Below are 15,014 nucleotides of genomic sequence, written 5' to 3'. Positions count from 1 at the left end.
TCATAGTGACCTCAAACCCTTGGGCTCAAGTGATTCTTTTGCCTCAGCCTCCCAAGTAGCTGGGACTACTACTACCCTCTGCCACAATGTCTGTCTATTTTTAGAGATGGGGTCTCACTCTTGTGCAGGCTGGTCTCAAACTCCTGAGAGCTAAGGTGATCTGCTGGCCTTGGCCTCCCAGAGTGCTGGGATTATAGAGTGAGTCACCTTGCTCTGCTGGGGGTGTTATCTTTTTTTTTTTTTGCAGTTTTTGGCTGGGGCTAGATTTGACCCCGCCATCTCCGGCATATGGGGCCGGTACCTTACTCTTTTGAGCCACAGGCACTGCGCTGGGGGTGTTATTCTTAAACCTTACTGGCATCGTAGGTGGAGAGCATCTAACCCAGCGGTTCTCAACCTGTGGGTTGCGACCCATAGGAACTGTATTAAAGGGCCGCGACATTAGGAAGGTTGAGAACCACTGGTCTAACCTTTTTTTCAATCCTGGGTTACCTGATCAGATCACAGGTCTATGCTGATCTACATGAGTGGCTTGGAGCTGGTTTAAGATGTTCTTAGCAGCACATCTTGTAATAACTTACCTGTCATGATAAAAGAGCATGTTGACAATGTCTTTGAAGAGGTCGGGCTGCTTGGGAGAAAAAAAGCCTTTGTCAATTTGATCAATGGCCAACTTCAGCTCCGGAAGAGCCTCGTAGTATTCTTTTGCCTCGTACCTGCGGGGAGAGGAGTGTGTGGCGGGGGTGAAAAGCAAAAGGTTATTAGTGTGTGTGTGGTGGACAGCACAGATGCTGTGAAAAGTGCACTCAGAAATACTGGAGTTTTTCAAAGTCATCATACATTTTGCTGCGGGTATAAACAATTTTTAACTAGATCCTGAGGTCCCCCCCATCCTGCCCATCTGATTCCTTGAACCAAAGACACTGAGAACAGTAGGAAATGAAAATTCTAGTCAAAGAGATAGTCGAGAGTGGTAGAACACGGCAGATTTCACGACTCTAAACAAGTGCTGTGTTAAGGGGGCCAGTTGCTTGTTGGACTAGCAGATGCTCAAAATATGTTGTTACTGAGTGACATCCTCCACATTTTAGTCTGTCTCTTAGAGATCTCAAAGGAGCACTCGGTCAGGGTTTATAGAATCAGCAAATCCTTCCAAGTAGAAGCTGGTTCATCTTTTGATGAAAGTAAAAACCACAGATGTGGAGACTTGAGTAGCTTATTGCCATCTGCTCTGGGATGGCTGATAACAAACAGCAACTACTCCGTGGGCCTGTGTCCAGGAGTCCTTTACTTTTGCTGCTGGGTCTGCAGTACTAATCTGTGGACAGTGCCTCGTGGCACCTGTTCTGCTCCCACCCCTCATGCAGTCCAACCTTGGTGGGATACTGCCCGGCAGGAAGCCCTGAGACCATGCGCCCTCATGGGGCCCCGCCTGACAGAGAGGAGCCGCTCTCTCACCCTTTCTTGTCTAGGGCGGCCACGTCGTCTACCCTCATGCCAAAGATGAACAGGTTCTCTTCCCCGGCTTCCTCGGCCATCTCCACGTTGGCCCCATCCATGGTCCCGATGGTCAGGGCCCCGTTTAGCATGAATTTCATGTTTCCCGTCCCCGAGGCCTCGGTGCCTGCGGTGGAGATCTGCTCCGAGAGGTCTGTGGCCGGAATGACTAAGAGAAAGGCAAGTTAAAAGGAGTGATTCTGCCTCTCCAGATCTGCTGGTCTCGTGCGGGGGCACTGATCCTGGTGGGCTATTTGGATCATTAAACACACGTTGTTTTAAATCAAGATGGACATTCGAGTGGTGTAGAAGGCCGGTCTCATCCCTTCCCCTTGACTCAGGCAACCACTTTTGTCTTACTGCTTATACTAATCCTTTCTTGACCTATACACTTTTATCTATGACTCTCTGCTATAAACGTTGACATACACTTCTCTTTCTTCTTCCTAATTTTGTTATCGTTTTATTTCTTCTACTTTATATATTTTACATTTCAAAGTATTAAGGGAATATCAGTGTTTTTGTTACATGGAAACCTTATATGCTGCTTAAGTCTGGTGGGCCCGTCGCCAGAATAATGTTCATTGCCCCCAACAAGTAAGTTTTTATCCCTCACCCCTCTATCCTCCCACCTTCTTGGTTTCTCCTGTCCTTTATATTGTTTTGTGCCGTGTATACCCTACTTTATACATTGGATCAAATTTTGCTTTTCCAGCCTAGCATGGTGGTTCATGCCTATTAATTCTAGTACTTTGGGAAGCAGAAGTGGGAGGATGGCTTGAGGTCGGGAATTGGAGACCAGCCTGAGCAACGTGGTGAGATCACATCTCTACAGGAAGATACAAAAATGAGCGCGGTGTGGCAAGCACCTGTAGTCTCTGCTGTTAGGGAGGCTGAGGCAGGAAGATCACCTGAACCCAGGAGTCTGAGGTTGCTGGGAGCTGTGATCATGCCTCCGCCCTTACATGCCCAGGTAACAAAGGGAGACCCTGTCTCTAAACAAACAACAAATCTTGACCCAGGAAATTCAGAGCATCTCTCCCATATGCTCATCTGGAACCTGAGACTGGATTGCCCATGTTTCTTGTACTTCTCATCTCCTTTCTTCCACTTTCCCTACAGGGAAATAAGTCAGGAGCAATTGAGGTGTGCCCAGGGCTAGACAGCAAGTCTCTGACCTTTCAGGCTGATTAGCGCACGAATTAGAGCTGTTGGGAAGCCCTCTACTACAAAGGTCAGGACCACTTCCCTGCTGTACTCTCAGAGCTTATTTGAGGATTAGGTACCTCTTCATTCGCACCCCAGGTACCCGGCTCTGCAGACAGTCTACTTAAACAGGAACCTGGGGGGACCCACAAACACCACAAAGAGAGAAAGTTCCCTTTCTATCTTTTCAGTCTGGGAAGTGGGTGAGTACACAGTTGGCATCTGCATGCAGACAAATAGATAAAGGTCTCAGCAGTAGAGAAAGGGACACTGGCTTCCTGCCCATCTGGCTGTCCCCATGTGGGAACTTCATGCTTGATCCCAGAGCGCCCGAGTGAGGCACATCTAAGCCTCATGCTTTGGCAGCCTGGTATCTGCCCTCCTTTCCGGTTACAACATGAGCAAATGACAGAGGAGTATCTGGGGACCAGGGCATTGGTGCTCTCTTGCAAAACTAGAGCTAGGAACTAAAGGCCTTTCCTGTGTCCTGCAGAGTAGGGTCTGCCCCTCGCCAAGACCCTCCAGCACCCAGCTCTCACTAGCTGGGAGGAAAGTGCACTCGTAATCCCAGATAGTCACCTCATTGCCACTTGGATCCCTTTAAAAGCTCTCGCCTTAGGCCCTTATTCTGTCCTAAAGTGACACCTTCTTTTCTAAGTTACAAGCTCCCCAAGGTCTGGCCCCTCCATTTTTGGTGCCACAGAATCTCTAGAATCTGCCCTGGTCCCTCCCTGCACGTTCTGCAGTGGGGACAGTACCTTTTTCAGCAAGAGACACTCGGTAGTTCTCCAAGAAGATGAGTTTCAACTTGCTTCCAACCATGGGGTCATTGTTCACCACATCTGCCACTGAGGTGATCAGCTTTATGATCATTTTGGCCATGTGGTATCCCGGGGCAGCCTGGGGGAAGAATGTGAAAGGCATGGAACAAAGGTGGGCATTGGTGAGCGGAGGAAAGGCAAGAGATGAGAGCTCTCAAGTCCCCAGCCAGTAGAGCCAACTTACTTTACCACCAATTATAACTGTCCTTGGCACAAATAACTTCTTAGGGTCTTTCTTAATGCCTGGAAAAAAGGAAGAGACATGGATGGGACACAGGAAGCTGATGGCCGGAGGGTGAGACCTACCCAAGACAGCCTGACCCCTCCGGCCGTGGGGCTGCGGCCTGACTCACGGTTGTACATGGTGATCACGTGCAGACAGTTCAGCAGCTGCCGCTTGTACTCGTGTATCCTCTTCACCTGGACGTCAAACATGGAGGCTGGGTTGACCTTCACCTTGTGCTCCTTCTCCAGGAACTGAGAGAACTTCAGCTTATTCTCCTGTTGAGACAGTGCACAGGGCCAGGGCGTTGGGCCATCTGTTCTTAAAGAGCAAAAGCTCTGGAGGCCGGTGCCTGGGAGGGGCCCAGATGGAGGCCTCACCTGCTTCACGTTGGCCAGTTCCCGGAGAAAGACGTCGTCGCCCAGGAGGCCGTGGAGCCTCGTCAGCTGGCTCAAGTCCTTCACGTAGTCTTCCCCAATTTTCTTTCAATTTAAAGGAAGAGGTGACTTGAATTCAGGGACAGGAATCAAGTCCAAGCGAGCAGTTTCTTTGGGGTGTGGGGAGTGGCTCTCTCTCACCCACAAGGTGGAGTTCACATACTACCTGGTACCTCGGTGATTTCACTCAAAGTGGGGGTTATAAGTTCTATATGGGAAGACTTGCTGGCATCTTAAGTGTAGTTTCAGGGGGACTCGAGTATTAGAAGCAGGAAATCTACTTAAGGGGGTGACCAAGGACTCAAGTTCCATTAGTCGTGTATATGAGCATTGTTATGCTCTTTTACTAGATGGAAATGCCATCGTATATCAGGGTGTCATATGAATTCTATTGGTTATAACCAGCTTCATAATTTGCAGGGACTATTGCTCAAAGATTAATTTCAAGATGGCTACTGCAGAGAATTAATTCCAGTGTGGAGCCAGGTGCTGGTATACAACCTGTCACAGAGGAAGCCAGCCCTGCAGCAGAGCAGGGCAGCCTGCAGATCACAGGGGCTCACATGCCCTGAACATTCCTCCCCTCCCCACTCCTGCACAGGGCCCTCCTCCCTCACGGTCCCCAACAGCCCTTGCTGGTACCTCTGCTATGAGCTCTGCAAGGCCTGGGTTGCAGAGCAGGAGCCAGCGCCGTGGAGTGATCCCGTTGGTTTTGTTCTGAAACTTGGCAGGTTCTAGCTCACTGAAGTCCTTGAACCTGGAGATGGAAGAGATACATCACTGAATTTTGCTGAAATGGTAGGGTCCCCCTCCCTAAATGCAACCTGGCATTTACTAGCATCATTCCACTAATGGATCATGTCAGGCCCACCGCCTGGGGAGCGGGGCTCACACTTTGGTCTTCACGATGTCTGAGTGGATTCTGGCCACGCCATTCACAGCGTGGGAGCCCACGATGCAGAGGTGGGCCATGTTGATCTTTTTGCCTCCTCCTTCTTCTATCAGCGACATCCTTCTCAGACGGTCCACATCTTTAGGAAACAAGGCCACGATTCTCTAGCCAAAGGAAGACAAAGATCTTGCAGGTCACTCAACTTTAATGCACCATTGGAATTGTGCTGTTCACTCCCCAAGCAAAATCTTTGGTAGAGTGAATATATAACTTCACAGCCACGGAGTGGGGTTGAGTTATCCCTAGGGAGATGGCATCCCTCTATTTCAGCACCTTCAGAAGGATGGCTTTTAATAGAGCCCAACTCCAACCTGGGCTCTACATCAGTACTTCTGATGTGTCCTGATGGAAAGATGTCCGTGCTTCCAGTTTGGTGAAGGAGAACATGGCAGGCACCCTTGAGACCACAAGGCCCCATTCACATAAGTGGTAAGAGCCTCTCAAAATCACTTACATCTAAATGCTTCTGATTTATTTCATAAATGATTTGCAAATGGCGAGGAAGCAACTTCTCCACCAGGTCCACAGGCCAGCGCTCCAGGGCTTCTGGGAGCACCGTGTGGTTGGTGTAGGCGAAAGTCTTCTGGGTAATCTCCCATGCCTAGGTGGAAAGGGGGGTATCAGATGTTCACCCTGCCCAGGGCCTAACACTTCAATTCCAGCCTGTCTGCACCTGGACAAATCTGTACGGTCAGATGCGCTCGATTCTACTAGGTTCCTGAGCTCTGAACAATGGGAATATTTTCTTGAGGGGGGAAAAAACTATTTATAAAATTGTCTAATGACAATTGTCAGGCATGCTGACAAGTCTCTACTATCTTTACATGTATTTTATTTATTAAATACACAGAGATTGAGGAATAAAAATGTAATGTGCTCAGCAGATACAAGGTATGGCTTCCAAAGGTATGGGGACACTTTCAGTTAGCTGTCTTTTGAGGTTGGAGAATTTAATTTTCAATCTTCTTAAACACAAAAATGGTAAACATGATTTAAGCCTTAATACAGCTCCTGACCTGCCTCCTGTTAGGTATGCATTCACTTATTTTACCATCTTATTCCTGTAAAGCACTAAGGTTGGAGGAATGTTAGCATTAGGGCAAAATATACCTTAAAGTATTAGAAGTTGGCAGCAGTAACTTACTTTGAAAAACTAAAAAAGGAGCTTTTGGCAAATAGCCAAGCAGATATTCTGTCTAATTAAAGGAAGAAGCAGCAAAACTATCCAGACCTTGGCCCAGGGCAGTTTTTCAATATCCACAAAAATCCTCATCAGCTCAGGGATGGCGAGTGCAGGGTGAGTGTCATTGAGCTGGATGGCCACCTGGGGGAAAGATGTCAACGTGGAGGTCACCAGGGGCTCAGGGTCTGGGGAAAGCCCCAAACAATGTGCCGACCTTCTGGGGAACGCCCCATGTGTACCCTTCCTACTCAACCTTTCAGCGCTGAGAGAGGGGCACACCTCTGACGAGAAACCCCTGTCCCTGGGACCCTCCTACTCCCAAAGACTAACTACTTGCCTGATCTGGGAAGGCATCAAACAGAGTTTCTGAGCCCTCGGCGGACCCAAACTTGGAGGCTTTGAAACGCCGGATGACATCTTGCAAGGTTGCTGCCACCACAAAATATTCCTGCTTCAATCTGAGCTCCTTCCCTTCAAAAAACTTTAAGCCAGAGAGACAGAATGAAAGGGGGTCACATTGTATGTGTGGCCAGAATGTGACTGGTGTGTCCACCCTGGGAACTTTAAGGCTGGTGAGAGAGAGCTGTCTGAATGCCAAAGCGCAGGCCTCTGCTCTTTGCTGAAACCCCATTAAAGTAGTAACACAGGGATTTTTAAAAGGCGGTATCTACCCAAAAGAAAAAAAAATCATTTTGCCGTAAGGACATTTGCACTGGAATGTTTATTGCAACTCAATTCACAATCACCAAGATGTAGAAAGGGCTCATAAACTCGCGAATGGATTAATAAACTATGGTATATATACCATGGAACACTATTCAGCTATAAAGAAAGATGGAGACTTTACATCTTTTGTTTTTACCTGGAAAGATTTGAAGAATGTTCTCCTAAGTGTCATAAGAATGGAAAAACAAGTATCCAGTGTACTCAATGCTAATATGAAATCAGTAGATGAACAATTATATGTCCACACAGGAAAAAAACGCAATTAAATTCAAAGGGGGGAGGGGGAGGGGCATGGCATGCTCTCACCCAGTGTGTACAATGTAAGGGTACATGGCCCACCTCTTGGGTGAACGGCTCAGCTACAACCTGGACTTCACCTAATAAACCACAAACAATGTAACCTAATTGTATGTACCCTTAGATTAATCTAAAATTAAAAAAAAAAGCAATGCAATAAAACAAATTCACTAAAAATAAGGATGTTAGACTCCCCCCCAAACAGGCAGACAGCTGAGAGAGAGACAGCAGCATGAACCTTATAGATTCTAACGGTTCTCAACCTTCCTAATGCCTCCTAATGCCACGACCCTTCAATACAGTTCCTCATGTTGTGGTGACCCCCCAACCATAAAATAATTTTCCTTGCTACTTCATAACTGTAATTTTGCTACTCTTATGAATCATAATATAAATACCTGATATGCAGGATGTATTTTCATTGTTACAAAGGGGTCATGACCCACAGGTTGAGAACCGCTGTTTTAGAAGATGAAAAACGGATGATGAGTGGTAATTGGGCTGTAAGACCCCAGAAAGCCAAACCCCAACCCGGCAGTGGAGAAGAGACAATAAGAACTCAGTCTATACCCTGGAGTCACTACAGGTCTGGGAGTGGTTAGTGCCCTGAGCGTCTCTGGAGCTGAGGCTGAAAATATGGGGAAGGTTAGTTGAGACCCGGTCCAAGGAGCCGCTCATCTCAGACCTCATCTCCAATTCCCACAGTTGGCACTTTCCCCTCCTGATGCAGGCAGAAGCTGGGGAAGGTGAAACAAGGGTCTCTGCATGGGGCAGCGGCCTAGCTGAAGATGGGGGTGCCAGCCCACACTGAACACGTGGGGAAGGGGAAGTTTATGTACTGAGTATGGAGACCCTTGGCTGACTCTTCCCAACCACATTTCAGAACATGGTATTAGTTCCACCAGGATTAGTTAATTATGAATATTAAATAATCCAATGAGCTCTACATTGTACTTCTCAATGACACTGAAAACTGGAAGACAATCTGTGCGTTCTGTATCCAGGCAAACTGTCACTGTTAGGTTGGACATTTCTTGACAGGTAAGGTCTCAAAAAAATTGCGCTCACCCACAGCCTTCCCTGGGAGGCCCTGGGAGTGTGTGTACTACCTAATAAGGGGGGAAATTCATGGGAGGGAAGAACCTGGGATCCAGAAAACAGTCCCAGACAGCAGGTGAGCACAGCGGTCCTTGGCATCAGGGGGAAAGATGATGGTGCAGCAGCCAATCTAGGAGAGACTCAGACGTGACTGGGGATACGGGAGGGGGTGCCGGCACTACATCCCTGACCTGACGACGTGTAGTTGCATTTCCCACAGGCAGTGGACTGGGACACCTCAGAGCTGCGACCTCGGGACTGCAGCATGCAGGGTGGGGACCTCTGCTGCTATGTAGGTGGCCAACACTTCCAAGTTTCCCCATGTGGATTTTTCGTAGACCAGCCCAGCTATCTCAACACCCCCACAACAATGAGCCATCTCCCTTCCGTTTTATAGATCCCGGGCTGCCCTGTCTTTACCCGGTCCTGGGATTGAGGACCTGTAGTACAACTCCAGTCCAAAGGCTCACATTTGCATAGAAAATTCATTTCTATGGAATTTAAATGAATTTTAAAATTCATATTGAATTTCATTTCTATTAAATTGTGAGCCGCTGGACTGGAGTCTTACTAAAACCAGCCGACATGAGCCTGGGGCGCGCCTTCAGAACATCCCGGGCTCAGACTCTAATCCCTAACCCTTGAAAGCACAATCACGGACCTTTGAGTCTCTTGTTTCTTTAGCCTGATAGGAAGATAGCAGGGATGTCCTGTGTCACAGGTGATGTAAAACATACTCTGAGTGACAGGTGGCAACTATGACATGGGGTCTTTGCTTCATATGAGATACTTGGTGGGAACCCTATCAGGCAACACTAAGTTTGCTTAACTTTTGTAAGAAAAATTTGCTACACTTAAGTGGAAATAGGAGCTTTCCAGTTAAATATATTTCTAAAAACAGGACTTTTCTTCTGGGATTTGACTACTAAAAGTGGGCATTTAAATGAAATAAAAGATATTTATAGGAAAAAAGACCATGTTAATGGGATACCAATGTGCTTGAATTCCCTGAGAGGAAGTTCATATAACTGGTGTAGAGTGTAGACTAATCAATCAGGGAAAATTAGTTAACCAAATAAGCAAACAAACAGCCATTAGCTCCAGGAAAAGCAAAACATTTTAAGGAAAGGGATCCTTTGTCATCACAGATAGGCACAGATGAGCTGTCTGTAGCATTTACGTAACTGTAATAATGTGAACACTGGTTAAGGAGCTGCTGAAAATTATGATGTAACTATGTTGAGAGAATCGGGGATGGGAAGTATGTGTGTGTGTGTGGTGGAGATGGGAGTGTATGTGAGATTGTGAGCTGTATTTTCATCTTCCATGTCAATAACAATTGTAAAATGTACTAATCAAAGAGTAGCAATAATTGTGTGTTATTCAGAAATATGGAGGCAAGATCCAGAAAGTCAATTACAGTAGACCCTCCATCGGAGGCCACCTCCCTACACTGACCAGCTCCTTAACTTGACCCAATTTTCACAGGTCAGACATGCACCACATGTACGTATTGGTGCACAGCCTGGTTCTTTATGTCGACCTCCTTCACTGGTGACCAGTTTGTCACAGTGCCTGGGGTGGTCAACTTACAGAGATTCTGCTGCATATGCTTATATAACCTTGATAAAAATTAAAAGTTAGCAATAGAAAACTATCTAGACTGATAGTATAGGTTGAGCATCCCCAGTGTGAAAATCCAAAATCTGAAATGCTCCAAAATACAAAACTTTCTGAGCGCTGACTTGACATCACAAGTGGAATATTTCATTCACAACCTCACATAACAGGCTGCAGTAAAAACACAATCAAAACTTTGTTTCATGTACAGAACTTTAAAAAAAAATTGTATAAAATCACCTTCAGGCTATGTGTATAATGTACATATGAAACACGGACGAATTTTGTGTTTAGATTTGGGTCCCCCATCTATTATTCGGTGTATGAAAAATATTCTCAAATCTGGAAAACATCTGAAATCCAAACACTCCTGGTCCCAGGTCCGCCTGTACCCATGGGAATTTATAGGTGATGGAGTTAGGAATGGTATTGATGTTCTTCTGGTGCTTTTTATATTGCTGACTTTTTTCCCTAATGATATGTATGATTACAAAAAATATAATGAAATCATTCTAAAAAAATAATAAACAGCAATGTGAATCTATCTATAATGAATATAGTTTAAACATATATTGACCTAGGAAATTTTCAAGGCCTTAGAAATAAAGTGGTTAATTAAACATAATCCTTGACCTCAAGAAGTTCAAATTAATAGGGAGAGGGAGAGGTGTAAACAAGTGTTTAAATACAATATGATTTTATTATTAATATTATTTTTGGAGACAAGAGTCTCACTCTGTTGCCCAGGCCAGAGTGCTTGTGACATCAGCCTAGCTCACAGCAACCTCAAACTCCTGGGCTCAAGCAATCCTCCTGCCTCAGCCTCTCAAGTAGCTAGGACTAGGTGCCCACCGCAATGCCCAGCTAGTTTTTTCTATTTTTAGTAGAGATGGGGTCTTGCTCTTGCTCAGGTTGGACTCTCAAACTCCTGAGCTCAAGTGATCCTTTGCCTTGACCTCCCAGAATGCTGGGATTACAGGCATGAGCCACCACACCAGCCTAATGTGATGATTAAAAAAAATAATGTAAGATATATATACAGTACTTTGGAAACCTGGGGGATCAGGTAATTCTTTATCTGAGCCCTGAAAGATGAGTAGGAATCTGTCAGACCAATACAGAGGGCCAGGGTGTCCCCTGTAGGCAAAGGAGGTTATGCAGATCCAGGGTGGGAAGAGCAGGGTGGATAGTTCTGTACAGCTGGGGCCTCACTGCTAGGGGCAGGATCATCCAGGATGAGACAGAGGGCTGGTGACCAGGTCAGTGAAGAACCTGGGTGACACACCTAAGATTCTGGTCTCTTACAGGCCATCAAAGCCCTTCAAGAGTGTTAAGTGAGAAACTAATATCTCACTGGTTACAGAGTGAGGACAGGTGCAAGATTCTTGAAAGAGACTAATGTCTGGGTTAGGGCTATAGCCAGTCTTAAGAAAGGGAATGAATTTGTTCTTGTAATTATGGAATAAGAATGATTTATCAAGTTGTTAAAAAACAAAAACAAAAACAAAACAGGATCCCAAGAGCTACCTTTTATCCAACAAATGTAGTCAACTTCTTACCCCAGGCTAACTTTGCATGTTTGGTCAATTACTGCAGATGATTATTCCCCAGTGAAGTTATGTTTGGTCCCTTCTGAAGGTAAAAGAATAAATTTCAAGGTTGAGAGAGGTGGCTCACTCCTGGAATCCTAGCACTTGGGAGGCTAGTTTGAGTCTGAGACCAGCCCAAGGAAGACGCCATCTCTACTAAAAAAAAAAAAATAGAAAAATTAGCCATGCTTGGTAACACGTGCCTGCAGTCCCAGCTACTTGGAGGGGAAGTGGGGCAGGCTAAGGCAGGAGAACCACTTGAACCCAGGCATTTGAGGTTGCAGTGAGCTATGATGATATGATGACACCACTGAATTCTAGCCCAGATGTCAGAGTAAGACCTTGTCTCAAAAAAGAAAAAAAAAAAAAGGTAAATTTCAAGTCCCTTCTATTTATACAATCCTGCAGGCCTGGGTTTGGCTGGGCAGTAGTCCCAGACTTGGAAGGATTCTTATTTTGACCATGGAATAGAACAACTAACAATCTTTTGCTTTGGGGTCAGAGATTTACCTGAAATGCACTGAAGTCAAATGTTTTCCCCAAAGGGAGAGTAACCATTAGGTTCTGCAAATGCTTTGGCCAATCCACACAACCCTCCTCTCCTCTGAGGGACTTTGCTTAAACACCAAGGGAACATTTCCTCTTATATCTTGGCCCCCAGGATTCTTTTTTTCTACCATCTTTATAAAGCCGTGTACTAATTTGGCTGTGTCTGAGATTAAATCATTACAGCTTCAAGAGAATGAGAAGTTAGAGCTTTGTGTATTTAAACCAACTAAGGATCCCAGTTTGGTATTGTTTTGTAAATTAAGATATGTTTAGAATAAATTAGGATAATCACCTAAGAAAAAGCTTAAAGAAAAGTGGCAAAAGGAACAAGTATTTGTTCATGGGTGTGCCCCAAGGTCTATGACTCCACCTAGCCCTGGGGTCAGAGGGCCAGAAAGAGCCCGTCAGAAAGGGCAGAGCCCGGGCAGAGGCCAGGCAGGGAAGCTGCAGTGACTTCTGACAGCAGATGACATTTCTGTCTGGAAAGGATGTACTGTCTCTCTGTAGTTCATCTCATCCTTTATACCCAGCTTTGGTTTTGCAATAAACCTACAGAGCCTCCCCATTGGTGAAGAGGTCACTGAGCAAGGGCAAAATGCCAATTCTGAATTCATGAGTTGTATACTTTTCCCCTTCCTTGGTTGGGAGGGGAAATCTAGATAATCAACATTATCTATGTGTTTTATAGGGTTACAGATTAGGCTCTTGTGAAATAAGTTGTTTCTGTCACCACTGAGAAAAGAAGCTCCATCACTCACATTGTCATTGGGGTAGAGGACCCGGGAGATGTTCTCGGCCAGGTTTCGGTCCAGCACGGCCTGAATGTAGTCTCCGACGTTAACTGAGGAGATGTTAGGAAAACAGTAAGTTGACCAGCCAGGCGTTGTTGTTGGCAGCCCCTCGGCCTCCCCCATGTTTGCTACATGCCACGTGGGACTCCTAAAATTCCTAAAACCCCCAAAGGATTTCAACAAACCCTCCTGCTGGGCTTCACTGGAGAGTCTGAGAGGGCTGAAGGATTGCTTTAAAAGTATCCTTTCTACTTGCTCCATACAATACCTGCTTAGTCACTGAAGAGTTCAGATCATAAACCTTGGGTTTATTTATCTTTTTTTTTTATTGAAACAGTCTTACTTTGTCACCCTGCGTAGAGTCACAGCTCACAGCAACCTCAAACTCTTGAGCTCAAGCGATTCTCTTGAATCGGCCTCCCAAGTAGTTGGGGCTATAGGCACCCACCACAAAGCCTGGCTATTGTTTTTGTTTAGCAGGCCTGGGCTGGGTTCGAACCCACCAGCCCTGGAGCATGTGGCTGGCACCCTAAACACTGAGCTATGAGTACCCTAGCCCCAAGGCTTTTTTTCAAGCTCAATTTGGTCCTAAGTGGCCATCACAAAGGTTAAAAAGCCAGACGTAAAGAAGCCAGGCCCACGCAGTGCTCACAGTCTCTGAGGTTGAAGTCGTTGGGAGCCCGGGCAGACCAGAGACGCATGGTGTTCACGGTGTTGTTCATGTACCCTGGCACTGGGGTGTCATACGGCAGGGCCAGGACCACCTGTGGGCGTGAAGAGAAGCAGCTGCTCACTGTTTCCAAAGTGGGGTGACACAGGTTGAGTGACGGCCGGGAGTCTGCAGTGTGATTCCACCCCCAACCCCAGCACCAACCCAAACTGGGTGAGGCCTCAGCAAGGAGGAGCCAGGACTGCGGAGGGTAGCAGAAGCCAAGGGGTTCCTTCCTCAAGTGCCACAGTCTGGTGGCTGGAAACTTCTGGACTGAGGGTCCTTTGGGGCATTTCCATGTTAATTTCTCATGTAGCCTATTGCCCTGATAGAGATGCAGTGGGAAGGATGACTTGGAAAAAGCTTATTCACGTCTGTTTTATGTTTCAGATCAAGCCGTTGTTCTATACTAATAAAACATGAGGTGCCAACAAAGTGGCACATGTGAATCTGTATCCACCCCTCCCAATCACAATTAGGATAAGTTTTGTGTAGCTGTTTCCCATGATCTGATTTCAAATTCAGAAAAAAATCAGTGGAAGAGAAAATGTATGCAGATAGAATATCACATATGATATTCAAACGTTACGCTAAATTTTTAAAAGTTGCATAGAGTGTTTTAGTGATTCCTACAGTGATCTGCAAAATAGCTGAGTTGGGTCTGGAGGGAAGCTGGAAAGTCTGGCTCACACTCCGTGACAGTCCCTGAATGGAGCAGAGCAGGGAGATGAATGCTTCTCACAGCGCACCTACAATTCATGGGCGGGCTGACTCATTTCCACTCTCTGCCTCATCAGACTCAAGGTCTAGGGAAGAAGAATGACAGAATAATTGAATCGGAGGATGCTGGGTATCAGTTAGTGAAACTCACTCACTTTGGACCTGAGGGAGTTGGAGCTGAGGGAGGTGACTAGCCCAAGGTCACAGTCAGAGCAGGGCTGAAACCTAAACACTGTCTCTTTAATTTGGCTTCCTGAATTGCAGAGGAATGAAGCTCTGTAGCCCACATCAGTCACTGATAGTCACTTTTATGATCACTGTGACCTCAAAGTAATAAACCACCCTTATTTAAATATCTTTCATTGAGGAAGAAAGACCTCCGGAGACTTTTAAAGCAAGTTGTGATCAATCAGGGAGTCATTTAAGGAGTGGGGTTGAGTCTGGGTTCACACAAGACTCTGACCCTCCTGACCTTGAAACCTAAGTGAGGCAGCCTGAGAAGTCCCAGCTCAGCTCTCCTTTCTGAGAACTTCAAAGAGGACTTGCTCCCTTGGGCTCTCACTGAGGCAGTGCTCTTGCTGGGATGCTCTGGGTGG

The 15,014-nt window shown here is 46.1% G+C and overlaps 1 protein-coding gene across 1 annotated transcript in view; it reads right to left on the bottom strand.

Moving 5' to 3' along the window:
* PYGL (glycogen phosphorylase L) overlaps nucleotides 1-15,014 on the bottom strand; it is a 38,322-nt gene that overhangs the window by 3,631 nt on the left and 19,677 nt on the right. The window contains exons 6-18 of the mRNA XM_003792148.3: nucleotides 13,642-13,753; nucleotides 12,957-13,039; nucleotides 6,657-6,800; nucleotides 6,368-6,460; nucleotides 5,591-5,737; nucleotides 5,077-5,240; nucleotides 4,827-4,941; nucleotides 4,128-4,229; nucleotides 3,878-4,025; nucleotides 3,709-3,767; nucleotides 3,462-3,603; nucleotides 1,459-1,666; nucleotides 582-716 (exon numbers count right to left, since the gene is read on the bottom strand). Coding sequence (XP_003792196.1) covers nucleotides 582-716; nucleotides 1,459-1,666; nucleotides 3,462-3,603; nucleotides 3,709-3,767; nucleotides 3,878-4,025; nucleotides 4,128-4,229; nucleotides 4,827-4,941; nucleotides 5,077-5,240; nucleotides 5,591-5,737; nucleotides 6,368-6,460; nucleotides 6,657-6,800; nucleotides 12,957-13,039; nucleotides 13,642-13,753 — 1,652 coding nt within the window. The remainder of the gene's footprint in view (nucleotides 1-581; nucleotides 717-1,458; nucleotides 1,667-3,461; nucleotides 3,604-3,708; nucleotides 3,768-3,877; nucleotides 4,026-4,127; nucleotides 4,230-4,826; nucleotides 4,942-5,076; nucleotides 5,241-5,590; nucleotides 5,738-6,367; nucleotides 6,461-6,656; nucleotides 6,801-12,956; nucleotides 13,040-13,641; nucleotides 13,754-15,014) is intronic.

The sequence above is a fragment of the Otolemur garnettii genome, unplaced genomic scaffold, assembly GCF_000181295.1.
Source record: "Otolemur garnettii isolate 467f Iridium unplaced genomic scaffold, OtoGar3 scaffold00054, whole genome shotgun sequence".
In the NCBI taxonomy this organism is placed as follows: Eukaryota; Metazoa; Chordata; class Mammalia; order Primates; family Galagidae; genus Otolemur; species Otolemur garnettii.
Note: the sequence above shows the minus strand (reverse complement) of the source record. Positions and strands in the feature narration are given on the sequence as shown.